At 39.9% G+C, this 23,440-nt stretch overlaps 1 protein-coding gene across 5 annotated transcripts in view; it reads left to right on the top strand.

Annotated features, from left to right (window-relative positions):
* Positions 1–2,511: 2,511 nt before the first annotated feature.
* LOC133621079 (uncharacterized) overlaps positions 2,512–23,440 on the top strand; it is a 79,015-nt gene continuing 58,086 nt past the window's right edge. For 4 of the 5 annotated variants that reach the window (XR_009817599.2, XM_061982909.2, XM_061982911.2 and 1 more), the window contains exons 1-2: positions 2,512–2,658; positions 21,510–22,223. Coding sequence is in view for 4 of the 5 variants with exons in the window: in XM_061982909.2 (XP_061838893.1) it covers positions 21,675–22,223 (549 nt within the window). In the remaining variant the exon portion in view is untranslated. Of the gene's footprint in view, positions 2,659–19,432; positions 22,224–23,440 lie in introns of those variants that run through there. The other variant, XM_061982910.2, reaches the window with a different exon arrangement.

Below are 23,440 nucleotides of genomic sequence, written 5' to 3'. Positions count from 1 at the left end.
GTTTGAATCAGATGAAAAATGTGGGAGTTGTGGAACTTTGAAGAATGTCCCATGGATTTCAATGGGAATTTCCCAAAAATGTGGGAATTTCGGGAAAAACGGGATTTTTTTTTGAAAATGGTAAAAAAAAAAAAACTTGGTCTGAATGAGTTGAAATGGTTGTTGGAATTTTTCAAATCGGTCGAGAAATGTTGAAGCAGTAACATGTTGAATTGAGAAATGGCATTACGGAATTCCTGGAATTTCGGGAAAACCGGGAAATTTTCTAGTTAAAAAAACATCTCTGTTTTTTGTCCTGATTAAGAGGAGTGTTTTGACGGTGGAACGGTTGAAAAATGTGGGAGGAGTAGTCACCAGAAAAAAGGGTGGGAATAGGGCTTTGGAAAACCAGGAATTCTGGAAAATCCTGGAATTTTTTTTAAACTTGGAAAAAAATTCTAGTTTGAATTTCCAGAATGGTGGAATGTGTTGAAGGTGAAATCGTTTGAACCGGTTGAAAAATGTGGAAATGGTGGAAGTTTGAAAAACAGCCAATTCATTTTGAAATGTCCCGGAAAACCTGTAATTCTGGGAAATCTGGGAATTTGTCTAGGGAAAGCCTGCGATTCCAGAATAGGCTGAACAGTTTGAAGTTGGAACGGTTTGAATCGGATGAAAAATGTGGAAAGTAGAGCACACCAAAATCTGTAGAAGAAGAAGAAGAAGAAGAAGAAAAAAACATGTGTGAATGCTCCAAATCATTCACACAATAATAAAGATTGTTGAGTAAATACATTCTAAATGTGCATTATTATCGTTGTTTTAATATTGGATTGTAGATTGTGCAGGTGTACCTCATGTTTTGGGTGTTAGTGTATTACTCTATTATAAAGCACAAAAGCAAAAATGAAAAAAAAAATCCTTTCTCTAATAAATTATACCCTGAGTTTTAATGTCGCCAAAATAAAATGTCCTAATAATAATAATAATAATAATAATGCATTAGATTTTACATCACGCTTTTCTATAAACCAGTGTTTTTCAACCACTGTGCCGCGGCACACTAGTGTGCCGTGAGATACAGTCTGGTGTGCCGTGGGAGATTATCTAATTTCACCTATTTGGGTTAAAAATATTTTTTACAAACCAGTAATTATAGTCTGCAAATGATGTGTTGTTGTTGAGTGTCGGTGCAGTCTAGAGCTCGGCAGAGTAACCGTGTAATACTCTTCCATATCAGTAGGTGGCAGCAGGTAGCTAATTGCTTTGTAGATGTCGGGAACAGCGGGAGGCAGCGTGCAGGTAAAAAGGTGTCAAATGCTTAAACCAAAGATAAACAAAAGGTGAGTGCCACTAAGAAAAGGCATTGAAGTTTAGGTTTAGTCTATGCAGAACGAAACTAAAACTGAACTGGCTACAAAGTTAACAAAAACAGAATGCTGGACGACAGCAAAGACTTACTGTGGAGCAAAGACGGCGTCTACAAAGTACATCCAAACATGACATGACAATCAACAATGTCACCAAAAAGAAGGATTAAAAACAACTGAAAAATTATTGATTGCTAAAACAAAGTAGATGCGGGAAATATGGCTCAAAGGAAGACATGAAACTGCTACAGAAAAATACAAAAAAAAAGAGAAAAAGCCACCAAAATAGGAGCGCAAGACAAGAACTAAAACACTACACACAGGAAAACATCAAAAACTCGAAATAAGTCATGGTGTGATGTGACAGGTGCTGACAGCAAACCTACTTTGAGACAAGAGCTATAGTGATGCATGATGGTTATGGTTTAAAGTCATATCCAACAATTGCGACAACGACTTTTTACCGTCAACTTGAGTTTAGTTTTTTAATGATTTCTGCTGGTGGTGTGCCTCCAAAAAACGTGCCTTGGCTCAAAAAAGGTTGAAAAACACTGATATAAATAACAATGTAGCAATGAGAATAAAACAAAAAAAGGAAAACGGAGATTTCTGAAACTCAAAAATGATATAAACACGCTAGTATCGGCCCGACACTGATACTATCCTTGGTATCGATACAACGGACACATGGATCGCTCCGCCCACCCCCACCTTGAAACAACTTTTTCCCCGCAGGACTTGAGCCAAAAACGTCGCCATTTTATTAATCCAGCGTCTCCTCTAAATCACGCCCCCCCCTCCAACCCCACACTCCCTCCCTCCTTAGAGTCTCTTGTGCTGTTGCGTTCACGGGTTAACTCCTCACACACACGCCACATGAATATATGCTGCTGAGGCGTTCACGGCGCCTCGGACAAGCCGCGAACGCGCGAGTCTCCTCGCTACTGGCGGGAAACGACGCAACTTTTCATGCCGGGAAGTGAGACCCGCGGAGGGGAGGGGGGGGGGGGGGAGCCAGCGGCGCCACCTAGCGGCGGACACGCAGCGTCGCGCCGTAGCTGCCCCACTGTACGATTATGAAAACACCCGCGCCAATGTTGTTGCTCCTCGGACGGGGCTCGTAACCTTTAACTCGCCTTATCCGCGCCACGTCGTCGGTCGGCGCCGTTGATCTTCGCGTGAGCGGACACCCGGGCGGCCGCGGAGCCGGTGGACGGAGGAGGAGAAGCGGGGGAAAGATCGGGACAGCAACACCTTCGCCTCCAGCGTCTCCTCACGCAGTTTGCTCCCGGACTTGCTTTCTAAGGCGGTAAGTAGAGCTGCGTAGCTTTATTGCAGATTGTCACGGCGATGTGCGCATGTGTTTGTGCGCAGGCCTGTTAGCGCCACGCAGGATCGCGATCATGCACTTTGCGCTAATTTTATCCCTTGTTGCCGAGTGAGTCCTCCTCCACGCTGCTATCTTTCCCGCCAGCAGCACGAGCCGAAGGAGGGAAAAAAAACAACAAGGTGGCGCGCGCGCCAAGAGCTGTCTCTTCCGTGTATAAATGTGTGTGTGTCCGTGACACTACATCTGCACGTGTGTGTTTGGTTGTGTGACGTGCGAGTGATTGTGATTTTTTTTGCTAGGTGCGCAAAGTCGTCATGCGTGTGTGTGTGCGTGTGTGTGCGTGCGTGTGTGTGTGTGTGTGTGCGTGCGTGCGTGTGAGTGCGGCAACACCCCCGCTGCCCTCACCGTAAGTACCTCCAGTGGAAATATCAGTAAGCCTACGCAGCTGCCATCTGGGTACACAATGTCCGCCCTACACACTTTACAAGGGGCTCGATGAATGTGTGTGTGTGTGTGTGTGTGTGTGTGTGTGTGTGTGTGTGTGTGTGTGTGTGTGTGTGTGTGTGTGTGTGTGTGTGTGTGAGTGTGTGTGTGTCACTTAGTTCAAAAGTACACAGTAGCTGATCATGTTTATCTTAAAAACAGGGGTGTCAAACTCCTTGTCAGATATGAAAATGTATGTCTAATTAATTTTATGTGGCCCAGCGACATCAATAATGTGGCCCGCCACATCATTTTATGTGGTCCCCCACATTTTGAAAGTTTTACGTGGTCTGCAACGTCATTTTATGTGGCCAGCGACATCAATAGAGTGTGGCCCGCCACGTTATGTGGTCCACCATATTATTTAATGTGGCCCCTCACATTTTGAAATTGGTACGTCACATCATTTAAAGTGCCCCGGCAGATTATTTTAAGTAGCCCACCACATCATTTTGTGTGGCCTGCAACGTCATTTTATGTGGCCCACCATACTATTTAATGTGGTCCACCATATTATTTAAAGTCGCCCTCCCACATTTTGAAAGTTGACCGACACATTATTTTGTGTGGCCTGCGACGTCATTTATGTAGCCGGCAACGTCATTTTATGTGGTCCACCACAATATTTTATGTGGTCAGCGACATCAATAAATTGGCCCGCCACATCATTTTATGTGGTCCACCATATTATTTAATGTGGGCCCCCCACATTTTGAAAGTGGTCCGCCACATCATTTAATGTGGCCCTGCACATTATTTTACGTCGCCCACCACGTCATGTTGTGTGGCCTGAAACAGAATTTATGTGGCCTGCAACATCATTTTATGTGGCCCACCATATTATTTAATGTGGTCCACCATATTATTTAATGTGGCCCTCCCACATTTTGAAAGTGGTCCACCACATCCTTTAATGTGGCCTGGCACATTATTTAAAGTGGCCTGCAACATCATTTATGTGGCCTGCAACATCATTTTATGTGGCCCACCATATTATTTAACGTGGTCCACCGTATTATTTATAGTGACCCTCCCACATTTTGAAAGTGGTCCACCACATCATTTAAAGTGGACCAGCACATTATTTTATGTGGCCCACCACATAATTTTGTGTGGCCTGCGACGTCATTTATGTAGTCTGCAACGTCATTTTATGTGGTCCACCACAATATTTTATGTGGCCAGCAACATCAATAAAGTGGCCCGCCACATCATTTTATGTGGTCCACCATATTATTTAACGTGGTCCACCATGTAATTTAATGTGGCCCCCCACATTTTGAAATTGGTCCGCCACATCATTAATGTGGTCCGCCATATCATTTAAAATGGACCCCCACATTTTGAAATTGGTCTGCCACATCATTTAATGTGGCTCACCACATCATTTTGTTTGGCTTGCGACATCATTTATGTAGCCTGCAACGTCATTTTACGTGGTCCACGCGATATTTTATGTGGCCAGCGACATCAATAAAGTGGCCCGCCACATCATTTTACGTGGTCCACCATATTATTTAATGTTGGCCCCCCCACATTTTGAAAGTGGTCTGCCACATCATTTAATGTGACCTGGCACATTATTTAATGTGGCCTGCAACGTCATTTATGTGGCCTGCAACGTCATTTTATGTGGCCCACCATATTATTTAACGTGGTCCACCATATTATTTAAAGTGGCCCCCCACAATCTGAAAGTGGTCCGCCATGTCATTTAAAGTGGCCCGCCACATAATTTTGTGTGGCCTGCGACGTCATTTATGTAGCCTGCAAGGTCATTTTATATGGTCCACCATATTATTAAATGTGGCCCTCCACATTTTGAAAGTGGTCCGCTACATCATTTAAATTGGCCCGGCACATTATTTTATGTGACCCACCACATCATTTTGTGTGGCCTGACACGTCATTTACGTGGCCTTCAACATCATTTTACATGGCCCACCACATTATTGTATGTGGTTTACCATAATATTTTTTGTGGCCCGCCACATCAGTTTCATGGCCCCGGCTCATAATTTTATGTAGTCCACCACAAATTTTTTATGTGGCCTGCCACATTATTTGAGTGTTCCGCCACATCATTTGAAGTTGTCCGCCACAGTATTTTATCTTGCATGTCACATCATTGTATGTGGTCTACCATATATTATTTAATGTGGCCCCCCACATTTTGAAAATGGTCCGTCACGTCATTTAATAATTATACCTCTAAAGGCCTTAGTGGCCACATGCGTGGACAGCACCTTTTAGCTCTTATTTCCAAAATTGTGTACACTACTGAATTGGGGTCTTATGCCGCTTATGTGGACACTTATACTGCCATCTGGTGGTGTCAGAAGAGTATAACATACAATGGAATTTGGAAAAAAAAAAGTGTAAAAATAAAAATTAGCATGTCACTACACATGAAGTACACGTTTGTGTACTTATGGACTATAAGTACATCATATCAAAAGATGATTTTTAGTTTTTATTCTAATTAGGGTCCAATAAGCCCAAATAGCAAAGAGAAATAAAAGAAGCATGTAAACAAATAGCTTGGGCCTTAAGAGGTTTAAAGTTGCCCGGCACATTATTTTATGCGGCCCACCACATCATTTTGTGTGGCCTGCAACGTCATTTATGTGCCCTGCAACGTCATTTTATGTGGTCCACCACAATATTTTATGTGGCCCGTCCCATCATTTTATATGGTCCACCACAGTATTTTATCTTCGGCCGCCACATCATTTTATGTGGTCCACCACAAAGTTCTTTACGTGGCCCGGCACATAATTTGATGTGCCCTGCAAAGGCGTGAAATAATAAAACATTTTTGTTCTTTCGATTTTGACAAACACATGTACTGCATGCATTTGTTTATGTTCTATACTTTACTATTATCTGATCATGCAACAAGGTTTTCTGGTTATCAAAAATAAATAAATACATATCTGCTTGTCAGCTTGACTTACGGTTTCAGAGCAAGTTACACATCTATCTGTCAGTAAAACACACAGTAATAAAAATAAGTTGCCAATGCAAATTGTGTAATGAAGCTATTATATGTTTATATTCCTATAAATTCACTGTTACAAGTGGCCCATTTGAAGGCAGCCATGATTGCAATGTGGCCCTCAATAAAAACAAGTTTGAAATCTCTGGCATAGACTGTAAAAAACTATTTTTTTGGAGATTTTGCGGTGCAAAAGTGGCAGCTTAATTGCTATAATTTTACCAAACAAGTTAAAAAAATTTTTATAGCAGTTTTTTTTTTACTGAAAAATTCTGGCGACTAAAATTGACGGTTGTTGTTTTTACGGTCAATTACTGTAAATGGAAAAACGGTACCACCGTTTTTTAACGTAAAATTCTGGCGACTGAGCTGCCAGTTAGTTTTTTACTGTAAAATAGACAATTATTGATTTTATGTTTTTTTTTTTTTTATTACTGTAAATGGAAAAACAGTACCACAGTTTTTAAGGTAAAATTCTGGCGACTGAGTTTGCAAGGTTTATTTTAACCGTGAAATCTATTGTCATTTTTACAGTGTACAATTTTTGGGAAATCTTAAGTCAAGCAGATGTTTAGGTATTTAGTTTTATTTTACCAACACATTTGTTTTGGCATGTATAATATAATATTTGTAGGATTCTTATATTAAAGTTTAAAATATATGCCGATGCATGCAGCACATGTATCTCTTCTGTCAAAATGGAAAAAAATCAGTACAATAAAATACAATTAGTAGGAAAAGATAAAGTACTTTATTGACAAATGTTATTTTCAGGTTTTTGCGGGCCATATAAAATGATGTGGCCAGGCCGTATCTGGCCCCTGGGCCTTGAGTTTGACCCCCGTGCCTTATAAGATCCTTATGTGGTACCTTTAACACTTGGTTTTGGGGGAAGCGCACCTGTGGCCAGAAAAAAAAAAGATACAACCAGGTTGTAGACTGGATACAGTATACCCATTTTACTTTAAGGGGGTAGATAATTGTTAGTAGTTTGTCAGTTGGGTGGTACCCTTAAACCAGGGGTGTCAAAACTTGGCAATAACATTAAACTAAATTAATGTGTGTTATTTCATGAGTTATTTTGTACGTGTGTTACTTATCATATTGATTGACGCAATTGAATCCTTTTTTTAAACATATTTTATACGTATATTGATAGTGATGAATTATATCGTGAATTCATGTACAATATTTTATTTTTTTAATGTGTTTTGCAATGTTTTAAACAGTTTCCTAAGATGTGATGTTTTGTGTGGACCCCAGTAAGACTAGCTGACTACAATGGCATCAGCTAATTCATCCATCCATCCATCCATTTTCTACCACTTGTCCCGTTCAAATAAACAAATATCCAGGATCAAAAATAGGTTTTGGATCATAATTTTTCCCAAAGTAATCATTGTTGGCTCTCACAAAATCTGCTTGATTAGCATTGTTGTTGATGAGGAAGGGATCTGTGGTTCCCAATGCTGCGTCACGGATCATGTGACTGGCTTCCTCATTATCTCTCAAAAATGGCTCAGGAATCTCCGTGAGATTGATACTATTTTGATCATATCTATTTACTCGCAAACTTTGCAAGTCTTTAGTGTTATAAATCAGACATATATGATAATAGCTTCAATATAAAGACAACTTGTTTTTCCATTCTACTGGTACTTTAAGTCAAATAATAAACAGTAATGGGTTGCTGGGTGCTTTCTGATGTCATAATTTGCATAATTTAAAGTAATTAAAAATGTAATAAATTAGTTAAGAACGACAGTTAAACTATCTTTTGCCATCTCTTTTTTTTGGTCCACAGTGGCACGTGCTGCTCGTTGAGAAGAGCCATACTCTTGTGCTTTCATGTTAGAATCTCCAAAAGGCCTTTCACCAGATTTGTTGCTTGTTGCTTTTTGGGATAAAAGGTTTGATTACTTGCTAAATGTACAAACACAATGGTGCTAAGCTTTTATTAGTTTTTAATACTGCGGCAGACCAGGTGCGCACTGTACGGACTTGTAACGAAAAGCTACATTCACAGACAGTCCCAATATAATGTGTTTATGAGCGAGGACGAAATCTATTTGATTGAAATCTGAATAGCGATTCTTATTCATCCCGAATCTAAATCGATTGATAATTGTCAAAAATAGATTAGGGGCGGAAAAAAAAAAAATATATATATAATAAAAAATAAAAAATAAATAAAAATAAATATATATATATATTTAAAAAAAAATAAAAAAATAATAATAATTTAAAAAAAATATATATATATACATACATATATTTGAAATGTATAAATATATACGTATATATTTATATATCTAGTCGAGGTTACTGTTGTTTATCCGTTATACAGTGCTCAATACCGGGGTAGAGCGGAATATACGTTCGGTCAGGAAAAAACACAGAGGCTATTTCATCCCTAAAAGCCTGTTTCGCAGGTTTCCCTGCTCTTCAGGGGATTTAAATCCCCCTGAAACATTTAATACTGTTATTATATTGCGATAATGCATGTCGATGACACGTTCTAGCCGCAAATCTGACCGCGGCAAGCGAGTGAGGACGCAATGCAGCGTCCTCACTAGCGGCTAACGTCCCTCCACAATGCAAAGCCACTCCTAAGTCAGAAGTCCTGCCCTCTATGGCGGCAAATAAACTACGTTTCTTAAAAAGTGTCATTATCCCTGGAGGACGAAGAATAGCTCGGCATGCTACACTACACACTGTAGGAGAATATGCTAGCTGCAAGCTAGAGCTCTTGAATGTAAACAAAGGTGAGCGGATCGCTATAAATATTGACAGCAACGATACCAAGTATAGTATCAGTATATGGTCGATACTAGAGTGGTTAAATCGATACTTTCAATCATAAAAATATATTTTGATGTTTTTGTTATTGTTTACAAACTCAGTTAATAAGCTCCTCGACACAGGAGGACTTTAAGGGCAAAAACCATAGGATTTCAATTAGAGATGTCCGATAATGGCTTTTTTGCCGCTATCCGATATTCCGATATTGTCCAACTCTTAATTACCGATTCCGATATCAACCGATACCAATATATACAGTCGTGGAATTGACACATTATTATGCCTAATTTTGTTGTGATGCCCCGCTGGATGCATTAAACAATGTAACAAAGTTTTTCAAAATAAATCAAGTCAAGTTATGGAAAAAAATGCCAACATGGCACTGCCATATTTAATTATTGAAGTCACAAAGTGCATTATTTTTCTTAACATGCCTCAAAATAGCAGCTTGGAATTTGGGACATGCTCTCCCTGAGAGAGCATGAGGAGGTTGAGGTGGGCGGGGTTGGGGGGAGCGAGGTTGAGGTGGGGGGGGGCGGGGCTAGGGGTTAGCGGGGGTGTATATTGTAGCGTCCCGGAAGAGTTAGTGCTGCAAGGGGTTCTGGGTATTTGTTCTGTTGTGTTTATGTTGTGTTACGGTGCGGATGTTCTCCCGAAATGTGTTGTCATTATTGTTTGGTGTGGGTTCACAGTGTGGCGCATATTTGTAACAGTGTTAACGTTGTTTATACGGCCACCCTCAGTGTGACCTGTATGGCTGTTGACCAAGTATGCCTTGCATTCACTTGTGTGTGTGAAAAGCCGTAGATATTATGCGATTGGGCCGGCACGCAAAGGCAGTGCCTTTAAGGTTTATTGGCGCTCTGTACTTCTCCCTACGTCCGTGTACACAGCGGCGTTTTAAAAAGTCATAAATTTTACTTTTTGAAACCGATACCGATAATTTCCGATATTACATTTTGAAGCATTTATCGGCCGATAATATCAGCAGTCCGATATTCTCTAATTTAATTCAGAGTAGGAAATAATTTTGATATTTAATTGATATTGCTACACCGCCATCCACACTGCAAAAAGTCAGTGTTAAAAAAATAAATAAAAATTAGGGGTATTTATTTGAACTAAGAAAAATTATCTGCCAATACAACAAGAAAATTCGGCTTGTCAAGACTTTCCAAAACAAGTAAAATTAGCTAACCTCAATGAACCCAAAAATACCTTTAAATAAGTATATTCTCACTAATAACAAGTGCACTTTTCTTGGTAGAAACAAAAAAATGAGACCTTTTTGCTCAATATGTTGAAAAATATTCTTAAATTAAGTAAATGCTAGTGCCATTATCTTGACATAATGATATGCGCTCGGCATCATGATTTTTTTTTCATGCTTGAAGTAAGAAATTATTACTTTAAAAAAGTGGTTTTATACTTGTGAGTGTTGATGACACAGCTTTGCAACAGTTGATATTCTAGTTTCAAGCATGTTTTACTCAACATAGGTCATCAAATCTCAGCAACTAGCTGTATTATCTTACTGAGATCATTTAGGACCAAAACACTTAAAACAAGTAAAACACTCTAACATAAAATCTGCTTGGTGAGAAGAATTATCTTATCAGACAGAAAATAAGCAAATATCTTTGAGATATTTAATCTTACTTAGATTTCAGTTTTTGCAGTGCATTGTTTTTGTCTGATTATAATTGTGATCAAAATTATGTTGAAAATGTGAAGCGTCGGTATCAGCATTGGTATGACCGATACCGCCCAAATGTGTAATATCGCTCAATTATTGAAGTTTAATGTTAGTGCAGAAATAACTTGTTACAACAGAAGGTAACCAGATATGAATAGTAAATTAGCAAGTGGATTAATAATAGTTTACAACATAATGCAGGAAATGATGTCATATGTTACTGCATACGTGAGCCGCTAAATTAGGGATGGTTTTGACATGCTTCTATTACCATTTATATAACAAATAATATATTGTGTTATGTATTGTTATTGCAGGAGGCTGAAAAATAGAATTTTGGCCGTATTGCCCATCCCTAGTTTGTACCTTGCTTGGACATGACTCCTGTCACCCCCCTGTTTCTTTTTGTGACGTGATAAACAAGTGCTGGGGGCATCAACGCGGCATCCTGACATCCAGCTGAGTTCCCGTGCTGGTGCTGTTGTCAGGCAGATGCCGCTTATTGATGGCCATGATAACGCCTTCATTGGATGCTGATGGCGGCCGGAAAGACGGCGGGGCCATTATCGTGATTTAATCGTCGCCTCGGCCCACGCTCACTTTGGTGTCAGGTCCACCCATCATCCTGTCACGGGAAATAGCTGCTGGTCCTGTGTTGGAATAATGGAGAGTTATGTTTGGACGGTAGAGTACAAAATACTATTAGGTATGCACATGGACCCACTCCTTTTAGGTTGGAGCTTACCAGCGCTGCCACACACACCTTCCTCCGCTATTTATAAGATCAGGATATTTGGGGGGAATTTTTGCCTATCATTCACAATCCCTATGTTAGACAAGAACACATGTTTTTCTTTTTTGTTTGCATTCTAAGTCGTAAAATACGGCAAGTAAGAGGTGGCCCATAAAGCCCTCTAAAAAACATTCAAAAACCACCAACAATATTACATCTCGTGACCTGAATATTAACCAAGTATTAGCGATATTGCTATTATAAGTGCTTCACTAAAGCTGGATCTGTTCAGCACACAGTTTCTAAAACTTATAGATCCTCCTCCTTATATTCAGGCTCAAAAATATAAGTTTCTGAATTTTTAGCGGTGCATTGATCACAGAGAGCTAACTAGCTTGTGCTGCTATATTGACATATTGAGCTGCTGCATCGCCTCTGAGTTGGCCAAAGTTAATTCTAGACAATAAATCATGCCTCTCACCTAGATAGAAGGATGTGGCCATAAACGGAGAAGTTAGTCAACTTTGACATCTAACTGGCAAGAAATACACAAAAAGATGCTTGTTATAGGCCAATTTTTTTAACCCTTTGCAAGGAGTATGATGATTTTTTCATCTCATCGGGAGAATATAAACATCCCATCAGTCAGCATCCAGTTGACAGCAGACATTGTGCAGTAAGTGATGATTTTATCATGTCCGTAGTTGGTATATCTACATGATGCTTAGTGTCTCACTAAAGCTGGATCTGTTCAGCACGCAGTTTCTAAAACTTATAGCTCATCCTCCTTATATTCAGGCTCAAAAATATAAATATCTGAAACGTAACTTGTCCCAAAGTAGTCGCTGTTGTCTCTCACAAAATCTGCTGTGGTTAGTAGTGTTGTTGTTGAAGGAAATCGTCTGTGAAATTAATGTGCCGCTAACTAGCTTGTGCTGCTATATTGACATATTGAGCTGCTGCATCGCCTCTGAGTTGGTCAAAGTTCATTCTCGATAATAAATCATGCCTCTCACTTGGATAGTAGAACGATGTGGCCATAAACGGAGAAGTTGGTCAACTTTGACATCCAACTTAGACCCTGAGATGGCAAGAAATACACAAAAAGACGCTTGTTATTGGCCAATTTTTTTTATCCCTTCGCAATGATTATGATGATTTTTTCATCTAAACGGGAAGATACAAACATCCCATCAGTCGGCATCCAGGTGACAGCAGACATTGTGCAGTAAGTGATGATTTTATCATGTCCGTAGTTGGTATATCTACATGATGCTTAGTGTCTCACTAAAGCTGGATCTGTTCAGCACGCAGTTTCTAAAACTTATAGCTCATCCTCCTTATATTCAGGCTCAAAAATATAAGTTTCTGAAACATAATTTGTCGTCGTTGTCTCTCAGAAAGTCTGCAGTGGTTAGTAGTGTTGTTGTTGAAGGGAAAACGTCTGTGAAATTAATGTGCCTTATGTAAGACTAGAATACATACGTTTATCTTTTATTCATGCATTCTGACTCGTAAATAAATGTTAACTAACAATAGAGCCAATTGGAGTCACTCTATTCTGCCTACAAAGCGCTCTAAAAAACCTCTGACGCTTTATATACATGATGTAAGTATAAATGTAATGTAGTAACATTCATAAAAACATGTAATATTTACACAATTTGCTTATTTTAAGTAAAGGGCAGCGTATTAATTTCACAGACGCATCACTTTTTTTTTTAACAACACTACTAATCATGGCAGACTTCATGAAAGACAACAAACATCGACTGCTGGGATGTTTGTATCTTCCTGTTTAGACAAAGAATTAATCATAATCCTCACATAGGATAAAAAAAAAGGTGCCACAAACGATTGTCTTTTCGTGTCTTTTTCGCCGTCTCCAGGTCTAAATTGGACGTCAAAGTTGACCAACTTCTCGGTTTATGGCCATATCCTTCTACTATCCAGGTGAAAGGCATAATTTATCATCTAGGATTAACTTTCACCAGCACAGAGGCGATGCAGCAGCTCCCCAGCTCAAGATACACAGTTGTGGTCAAAAGTTGACATACACTTGTAAAGAACAATGTCATGGCTGTCTTGAGTTTCCAATAATTTCTACAACTCTTATTTTTTTTGTGATAGAGTGATTGGAGCACATACTTGTTGGTCACAAAAAACATTCATGAAGTTTGGTTCTTTTATGAATTTATTATGGGTCTACTGAAAATGTGAGCAAATCTGCTGGGTCAAAAGTATACATACAGAATGTTAATATTTGGTTACATGTCCCTTGGCAAGTTTCACTGCAATAAGGCGCTTTTGGTAGCCATCCACAAGCTTCTCGACAAGCTTCTGGTTGAATTTTTGACCACTCCTCTTGACAAAATTGTTGCAGTTCAGCTAAATTTGTTACCACACATTTAAGTCAGGACTTTGGGAAGGCCATTCTAAAACCTTAATTCTAGCCTGATTTAGCCATTCCTTTACCACTTTTGACTTGTGTTTGGTGTCATTGTCCTGTTGGAACACCCAACTGCGCCCAAGACCCAACCTCCGGGCTGATGATTTTAGGTTGTCCTGAAGAATTTGGAGGTAATCCTCCTTTTTCATTGTCCCATTTACTCTCTGTAAAGCACCAGTTCCATTCCACAGGCCCAGAGCATAATACTACCACCACCATGCTTGACGGTATGCATGGTGTTCCTTGGATAAAAGGCCTCACCTTTTCTCCTCCAAACATTTTGCTGGGTATTGTGGCCAAACAGCTCAATTTTTTTTTCATCTGACCACAGAACTTTCCTCCAGAAGGTCTTATCTTTGTTCATGTGATGTCAGATGAAACAAACATTTAGCTGTTTGAGTGGTCAAAAATTCAACCAGAAACTTGCCAGAAGCTTGTGGGTGGCTACCAAAAGCACCTTATTGCAGTGAAACTTGCCAAGGGACATGTAAGCAAATATTAACATTGCTGTATGTATACTTTTGACCCAGCAGATTTGCTCACATTTTCAGTAGACCCATAATAAATTCATAAAAGAACCAAACTTCATGAATGTTTTTTGTGACCAACAAGTATGTGCTCCAATCACTCTATCACAAAAAAATAAGAGTTGTAGAAATGATTGGAAACTCAAGACAGCCATGACATTATGTTCTTTACAAGTGTATGTAAACTTTTGATCATGACTGTAAATATAGAAGCATAAACTAGCTATCTCTCTGTGATCAATGCGCCGCTAAAAATAGGTCCTTAACGTTAGCGCTCATGATAACAATATCGCTAATACTTGGTTAATATTCACGAAATGTAAATGGAGTATTGTTGGTGCTATTTGTTTTTTTTGTTTTTTTGTTTGGCTCTGTGGGCGGAATAGAGGAGCTACTATTGACTCTGTTGTTAGCTGATTTTTGCTAATGTTTATTTACGATTTAGAATCCATTAAAAAAAGTGTTCTCGTCTTACATAGACAAATTTCCCGAGAAAAATTGCAGTTCCCCTATAAAATGAGCACAATACACAAGTATTACATGGTATTGTGAATGTTACTACATTACATATACTCACAAGAATATAAAACATTGATGGAGATTTTGGGATGTTTTTTAGAGCGCTTTATAGGCGGAATAGATTGGCTTCATTGTTAGTTGACTTTTGCTAGCATTTATTTACAACTTAGAATAAAAAAAAAACATGTGTGCTTGTTAGGAGTGTGAATCTTTGGGCATCTAACGATTCGATCTGATTCTTGGGTTGACGATTCGATTCAACACGATTGTCGATTCAAACAGATTCTTGCAATGTATTATTTAGTATAGTAATTACAATGAAACATTTTTAAAACAGTTACAGCTTAGAAAATATTATTCTGGTTGCATGGAGATGGCCTAAAAATGTCTTTTTAAAAAATGATTTTTTTTTAATAGATAAAAAAAATAAAATGTGTTGTTGCATCGATTATTGAAAATTATGAATTGATTTAGTGATGAAGTGATTCAGATGCAGTGTTGTCCCGATACCAATATTTTGGTACCGGTACCAAAATTATTTTGATACTTTTCTATATAAAGGGGACCACAAAAAATGGCATTATTGGCTTCATTTTAACAAAAAAATTTACGGTACATTAAACATATGTTTCTTATTGCAAGTTTGTCCTTAAATAAAATAGTGAACATACAAGACAACTTGTCTTTTAGTAGTAAGTAAGCAAACAAAGGCTCCTAATTTAGCTGCTGACATATGCAGTAACATATTGTGTCATTTATCATTCTATTATTTTGTCAACATTATTAAGGACAAGTGGTAGAAAATTAATTATTAATCTACTTGTTCATTTACTGTTAATATCTGCTTACTTTTTCTTTTAACATGTTCTATCTACACTTCTGTTAAAATGTAATAATCACTTATTCTTCTGTTGTTTGATACTTTACATTAGTTTTGGATGATACCACGAATTTGGGTGGTACTTTTCAGAGGCGGTATAGTACCGAAAATGATTAATTAGTATCGCGGTACTATACTAATACTGGTATACCGTGCAACTCTATTCAGATGTGAATCGATCATTTGTGCACCCCTGTCTCATGTAAAGATTGTGAATGATAGGTAAAATTCCCCAAAAATGGCAACTGCACTTTTTGGGGGGGAATTTTGCCTATCGTTCACAATCATTACATGAGACAGGGGTGCACAAATGATCGATTCACATCTGAATAGAGTTGCACGGTATACCAGTATTAGTATAGTACCGCGATACTAATTAATCATTTTCGGTACTATACCGCCTCTGAAAAGTACCACCCAAATTCGTGGTATCATCCAAAACTAATACTGGTATACCGTGCAACTCTATTCAGATGTGAATCGATCATTTGTGCACTCCTGTCTCATGTAAAGATTGTGAATGATAGGTAAAATTCCCCAAAAATGGCAACTGCACTTTTTGGGGGGGAATTTTGCCTATCGTTCACAATGATTATTAAAGACAAGAAGACAAAAGTTGTTATTTGTGCATTCTAAAATGTAAAAATCGTCTCGTTCTTGTTGGCTAGCAATGGGAACAATCGATTCGACCTCTAAATCACTTTTAAAATGCATTCAAAAACCGCCAACAATACTTCAATTACGTTCCATAAGCTGTATAATAACCAAGCTGTAGCAACATTGTTATTGTAAGAGCGAACACTGAGGAATTATTTTTCTAGCATAGTAACACATTGGCGTGCTTCGGTATTAGCCGTAAAAGCTAACTACAGAATGAGATAAGCTCACTTCTACGTCAGCACGAAACGTGTTTGAGTTTGTAATGCACAACACTGCGATATGACACCAATCTGTACTGGCTGAAAAACATGAACAATCATATTACAGTATCTGTAAAGTATTAGCCCACATTTCTTATGTTTGTACAATGTCTGGCGTGATACACGCATGATCAATATAAAGTGTGACTCACTCGATGGACAGTTGTGCGTTTGGTCCAGCTGGCCGGGGACGTTTTTTAAGATTTATTTGGGCAAGCACTCCATTTATGTCGAGTTGCACATTTTGCAGAGTCGAGTCATTGTCACCTCACTCTCTCGTCTTCCGTCTGCTCCAACGGCTCACTCTTCCTTCGTGCTGGCTTCTAGAAGCAATAGTTCATCCTCAGTATATTCAGGTTAAAAAATATATGTAAATCGTTGTTTGTCCAAAAGTAGTCGTCTTTGTTGTTTGTTACCAAATCTGCCATGATCAGAACACACACGCCTTTGTTTCCGGAAGTAGGACACGTATTTGTTGCCAGAAGTCGGTAGTGCGCTGCTGTGGAAACGGAAATCAATGCTCTGAAAAAATCTGTCAAAATAAGGTAAATATTGAACATTCTATATCTTGTTATGAACATGTCTGTTACTACATCATATATAGACTTGCAGTGTATATATAAAACGCTGATGGAAGGTTTTGAAGTGGTTTTAGAGGGCTTTTAAGGCTACAACGGTAACTCCCATTAGCCGCATCTTTCAAGCATTTTTTTTATCATCTTTAAAATCCCCAACCCCCCTCCCAAAAAAAGACATATCCCACCCAGCAGACACAAGACATTAATACACCGTTGTTTATACATACAGTACAGGCCAAAAGTTTGGACACACCTTCTCATTCAATGCGTTTTTTAAATTTTCATGACTATTTCATGACTATGTAGATTGTCACTGAAGGCATCAAAACTATGAATGAACACATGTAGTTATGTACTTAACAAAAAAGGTGAAATCACTGAAAACATGCTTTATATTCTAGTTTCTTCAAAATAGCCACCCTTTGCGCTGATTACTGCTTTGCACACTCTTGGCATTCTCTCTTGAAGCTCATCGAGAGAATGCCAAGAGTGTGCAAAGCAGTAATCAGAGCAAAGGGTGGCTATTTTGAAGAAATATAAAACATTTATTCAGTTATTTCACCTTTTTTTTGTTAAGTACATAACTCCACATGTGTTCATTCATAGTTTTGATGCCTTCAGTGACAATCTACAATGTAAATAGTCATGAAAGTAAAGAAAACGCATTAAATAAGAAGGTGTGTCCAAGCTTTTGCCCTGTACTGTATATGTCTTTTAAAACTGACTTCGAAACAACGTTGCAAAAGAGTTGTATTTGTAAATTGAGACCACATTGATGTCTAATGTTGGATCCACGTTGTTGGTTGGTAAATGACCAAATATCAATGGTGAAATCGTCACAACCTGACATTGAATAAATGTTGTCAAAAAGCATGTTGTTCCAACGTTAGGTTTCAGTTGCTCAACACCAGGACCTCATTCAGAAAGTTTTCAACGTTGTTTCAATGTCTTGTGCCTGCTGGGATGTGTTGTTCTTGTCATGATTGTGAACGGTAGGCAAAATTCCAAAAGAAAAGTGCAGTTCCCCCTAACTGTTCATTTAATTTTGTTTAATAGAAGGTGTCTGTCTGAGGCGCTTACGTAATGGCTCTTACTGCAACATGTTGACTTGAACTCCATCTCATTCGAGGGGACGGTTTAGGGTTGTGTGTGTGTGTGTGTGTGTGTGTGTGTGTGTGTGTGTGTGTGTGTGTGTGTGTGTGTGTGTGTGTATGTTCTTGTATTTCTACCCTTCTTGAGACATCAACAAGGAAAAGTACCTTCCATATGAGGGGCGGTGAACAAGTTAGGACATAAATCATGGTCCCAATACGGAAAACCATTGCATCTAATAGAGAGCCAAATACTAGAGTCTGTGAACATTGCTCCAAAGTCAGGATTTTTTGTTGATTTAATGTGCATACAAAAGTAAACACTGACAGGTGCAAAGGCAGCAATATATGATAAAACAAGACGGCAGCTAAAGAAGGACTTCCCTATTCAAACCCGAAAAAAAACGGCCAGGTGAACAGCTGATTTTACGACTTCCGGTGCTGAGGTAAGACAACCCGCGTCCCATATGTGACCATAGGATGAACAAATACACTACGGTGCTAACACTATAGTGGCCATTAACAGTTAGCTTCTACAGCTGGGTTGCCCAAAGTGCGGCACAGTCTGTGACTCGTTTGTCATCGGCCTTAAGCACATTACAAAACACAAAAAATAGAGATCTCATTTGCACCCCTGGTGGTGAAATCTATTAAAATTAGGGTGGTCCCAAAAAGGAGGGATTTTTCAAATTAACTGTGTGTCGGTTTTAAAAGTGCTCCCCCTCTGGCCAACATATGAAATAACAAGTGTGTGTAAGAAATTGAAATGCGCCCCCTTTGGCCAAAATTAATAATAATAAAAAAATAAAATAAAGTATATAGAGATAAACTGTAATAACGAAGTAAATAATGAAGATTGAAAAATAATTACAAACACAAAAATAACTAAAAGCTTATCTTTTTTATATTTGCATAGTATGTATATATTATCAATGTTGTAAATACAAATCTTTATATATCTCGAAAAAGTTGTCCTAAAGAGGTAGGCATTTTTCGGAGGTCTCAAGAATGCAACAAATACAAGAATGTGTGTGTGTGTGTGTGTGTGTGTGTGTGTGTGTGTGTGTGTGTGCGTGTGTGTGTGTGTGTGTGTGTTTTCATGTATTTCTACCTTTCTTGAGACATCACCAAGGAAAAGTACCTTCCATATGAGGACCGGTGACCAAGTTAGGACATAAATCATGGTCCCAATATGGAAAACCGTTGCATCTAATAGAGAATGTCTCATTTGCACCCCTGGTGGTGAAATATGTCAAAATTAGGGTGGACCCAAAAATTAGGAATTTTTCAAATTGACTATGTGTTGGTTTTAAAAGTGCTCCTCCTCTGGTCAACATACGAAATAACAAGAGTGTGTAAAAATTTGAAGTGCTCCCCCTCTGGCCAACATATGTAAGAACAAGTGGGTGTAAGAAATCGAAATGCGCCCACTTTTGCCAAAATTTCTAAAAAAAAAAAAAAAAAAAAAATTGTATATAGAGACATACTGTAATAACTTTTGTCTCGTCTTGTCTCATAGCAACAGTGGTACTATTGTATTGTTAGTGTACAGAAGCTTTTCTTGTTTTGTTTGCATGGTATTGTTCTTGTATTATATTGTTTATGATAAATGTGGAATGAGTGAGAGGGGTTGGGATATTATAAGCATCTGCTTCATCCAACCCCTTTTCAAGCCTTGCATAAATGTGTCTGCCAAAATGTAAAAAAAAAATGTGTGTTGTTGCACTGTGCAGGTTTGAAATAAATACTTGAAGTAAATAATGAAGATTAAAAAACAATTACAAACAAAAAATTTCAAAAAATGTTACTAACAGCTTACCTTTTTGATATTTGCATAGTATGTATATATTATTAATGTTGTAAATACAGATCTTTATATATCTAGAAAGGCTGGTCCTAAAGGGGTAGACTTTTTTGGGCGGTCTCAAGAAGGTAACAAATACAAGAATGTTTGAGTGTGTGTGTGTGTGTGTGTGTGTGTGTGTGTGTGTGTGTGTGTGTGTGTGTGTGTGAGAACCGGGCTCCTAAATGAAAACATCACCCGGGATGATCTTGTCTGTTTAAGGAGGCGCTTGAGTAGGTGTCCTAAGAGGCTCTCGGGGGACGAGTGCAAAAACTGCCTGGCCAAGGTGTGTTTTATTAGGAAATTAATGTCTCCCGCCGTCCCTTGATGCAAGAACGAATGTCATGGAGGACGGCGGAGAGGCTGCGTCCATTTACTGAGCCGGGTCGAAATTCGGGCTGAACCAACGGCGCGTTTATTTTGCTGGCGGAGAATGTTATTTTAGGGTGTGTTACTTTGCTGTAATGTCGCATTAAAAGTCCATTTACAATGGGGTCAATGAAAAGCTTACTTGACTCAGAGGAAGCAATGGGAGGAGAAGGAATTTGTGCTCCCTTCCAAAAATAAGTCCGCCCCCCCCCTTTTCCTACGTGGTGTTGCCATGACTGAGTGGCAAGAAGGGGGGAATGGTCGGGACTGTGAATAGAGGGATTTAGGTAGGAAGTGCAGGAAGGAAATATGGTTCTGATTAACAGGAATATAGTGTATGTGTTTGACCATTTAGCTGGGGAGCGAGCGGGGGAGGGGCTAGTAGAGAATGCACGCGAAAGCTCGACTGCCAAAAATGAGAAGGAGAGTTTTTTTTTTCCAGAGAGAAAAGAAAGTACGGTGGAGTGTAGGGAAGGGCGAGCGGGGAAGCGCTTGTGGGAGTAGCTGAGAACAGAAGGCGCAAAGATGGCGGCTAGAGTAGGGTAGAGGGGTAGGGGTGGAGGGGGTGGCGGTGTTTGAATCAGTGAGGTGCTGATTGACTGATAACCGACTTAGAGGTCAAAAGTTTTTTTCTTCGATATCTCACTCGCAGATTGTTTTGGAAGAACGCGACTAAGACTTTCTTCCAGTAAAGTGCAGGCATTCTGGGAATCGGCCATGTTGATTAGCCCCCGGGGTCTTCTGCGTGTGTGTGATGAGATCATCTCCGCGGACACGCACACTCTCGCCTGGCTGCAGCTGCCCCGATGGAAGGGGACTTTCCTTCCAGTTTCTGTGTCGCCGCCGCCGCGACTCAGCATCTGTGCTCACTGAAGTGACTAATCACTGGGTTCTATCTCTCTCTCTCTCTCTCTCTCTCTCTCTCTCTCGCTATCTTAACAGGCGTTTTGTGAGCTCAAGCCCAAAGGAGAAGTTGCCGGATGAAGCTCAACTGTCCTTAGACGGAGGGGTTTTCTACAATCCCGTCACTCCACCTGCGATAAAATCCGCCCCCCTACCTTCCCGGTTGGGTGATAGCTCTCTCTTCCTCCCCCCCTGACTTCTCTGATGGACCAGAGAATGAAGGGGGGTACCCCTCCGACCACCGACTCCACTCTGGACGCCTCCCCCGCACCTGAGGATTTGGAGCAGGACCAAGAGAAACGGAAGCGCAGGGTAGAGGCGGAGGATTCGAGGAAAAAACGAGAGGGGGAAAAGGGGGCAGTACTGGAGTTGCTCATCGAGGGGCGCTGCGGAGGCGCGGGGCATGAGCCGCTTCAGCTGTGTGGCAAAGACGCCAGCTGCCCTGACGGGAACGTGCGACTCCGGATCGGGGTCCAGGCCAAGCGCACCAAGAAGCCGCCCAAGATATTGGAGAGCTACGTCTGCAAGCCCACCATCAGAACCTACCAGAGACAGGTCCGAGGGGGGTCGCTGGCCAGCAGGAGCAGCTCTGCGCCGGACGGCGCAAACAGAGACAACTTCTCCAGCTCTGACGCCGTTCAGACCGCGTCCAAACAAACCGCATCTGTTGCCTCGCCGCCTCTATTACCGCCGGCATGCAGCACGGCTTCCGCCTCAGCCGTTGCCAGCTCGGGGACCAGGTCCGCCAAACAGGTGAGTTAAAGCTTCTTCACAGGCGTCTTAACATTGTCAACAAGCTGGGAACTAGGGTTGTACGGTATACCGGTATTAGTATAGTACCGCGATACTAATGAATCATATTCGGTACTATACCGCCTCTAAAAAGTATTGATTGATTGATTGAGATTTTTATTAGTAGATTGCACAGTGAAGTACATATTCCTTACAATTGACCACTAAATGGTAACACCCGAATAAGTTGATTCATGATACAGATATATACTATCAGATATATACTATCATCATAATACAGTCATCACACAAGATAATCATCAGAGTATATACATTGAATTATTTACATTATTTACAATCCGGGGTGTGGGATGTGGAGGGGGGGGGGGGGGGGGGGTGTTAGGTTTGGTTGTTATCATCACTTCAGTCATCAACAATTGAGAACAGAGAAATGGACATTGAAACAGTGTAGGTCTGACTTGATATGTACAGCAAGTAGTGGACATAGAGAGAGAGAGAGAGAGAGAGATCAGAAAGCATAAGAAAAAGTATCTACATTTGATTATTTACATTTGATTATTAACAATCCGGGGAGGGTGTTAGTTTAGGGTTGAAGTTGCCTGGAGGTGTACCTTTATTGCGGTTTTGAAGGAGGATAGAGATGCTCTTTCTTTTACACCTGTTGGGAGTGCATTCCACATTGATGTGGCATAGAAGGAGAATGAGTTAAGACCTTTGTTAGTTCGGAATCTGGGTTTAACGTGGTTAGTGGAGCTCCCCCTGGTGTTGTGGTTATGGTGGTCATTTACGTTAAGGAAGTAGTTCGACATGTACTTCGGTATCAGGGAGGTGTAGCGGATTTTATAGACTAGGCTTAGTGCAAGTTGTTTTACTCTGTCCTCCACCCTGAGCCAGCCCACTTTGGAGAAGGGGGTAGGAGTGAAGTGGGATCTGGGGTGGAGGTCTAGAAGTAACCTGACTAGCTTGTTCTGGAATGTTTGGAGTTTAGATTTGAGGGTTTTGGAGGTGCTAGGGTACCAGGAGGTGCATGCGTAATCGAAAAAGGGTTGAACGAGAGTTACCGCTAGAATCTTCATGATGCTTTTGTTGACCAGAGAGGAGATTCTATAGAGAAATCTCGTTCGTTGGTTGACCTTTTTGATTACCTTGGTTGCCATTTTATCACAGGACTCTAGAATGGAACCTAGGTAGGTGACCTCATCTTTCCTGGTGATAAC

Source organism: Nerophis lumbriciformis, linkage group LG21 (genome assembly GCF_033978685.3).
Source record: "Nerophis lumbriciformis linkage group LG21, RoL_Nlum_v2.1, whole genome shotgun sequence".
In the NCBI taxonomy this organism is placed as follows: Eukaryota; Metazoa; Chordata; class Actinopteri; order Syngnathiformes; family Syngnathidae; genus Nerophis; species Nerophis lumbriciformis.
The sequence above is the reverse complement of the archived record's forward strand: the minus strand, read 5'-3'. Positions and strand labels throughout refer to the sequence as shown.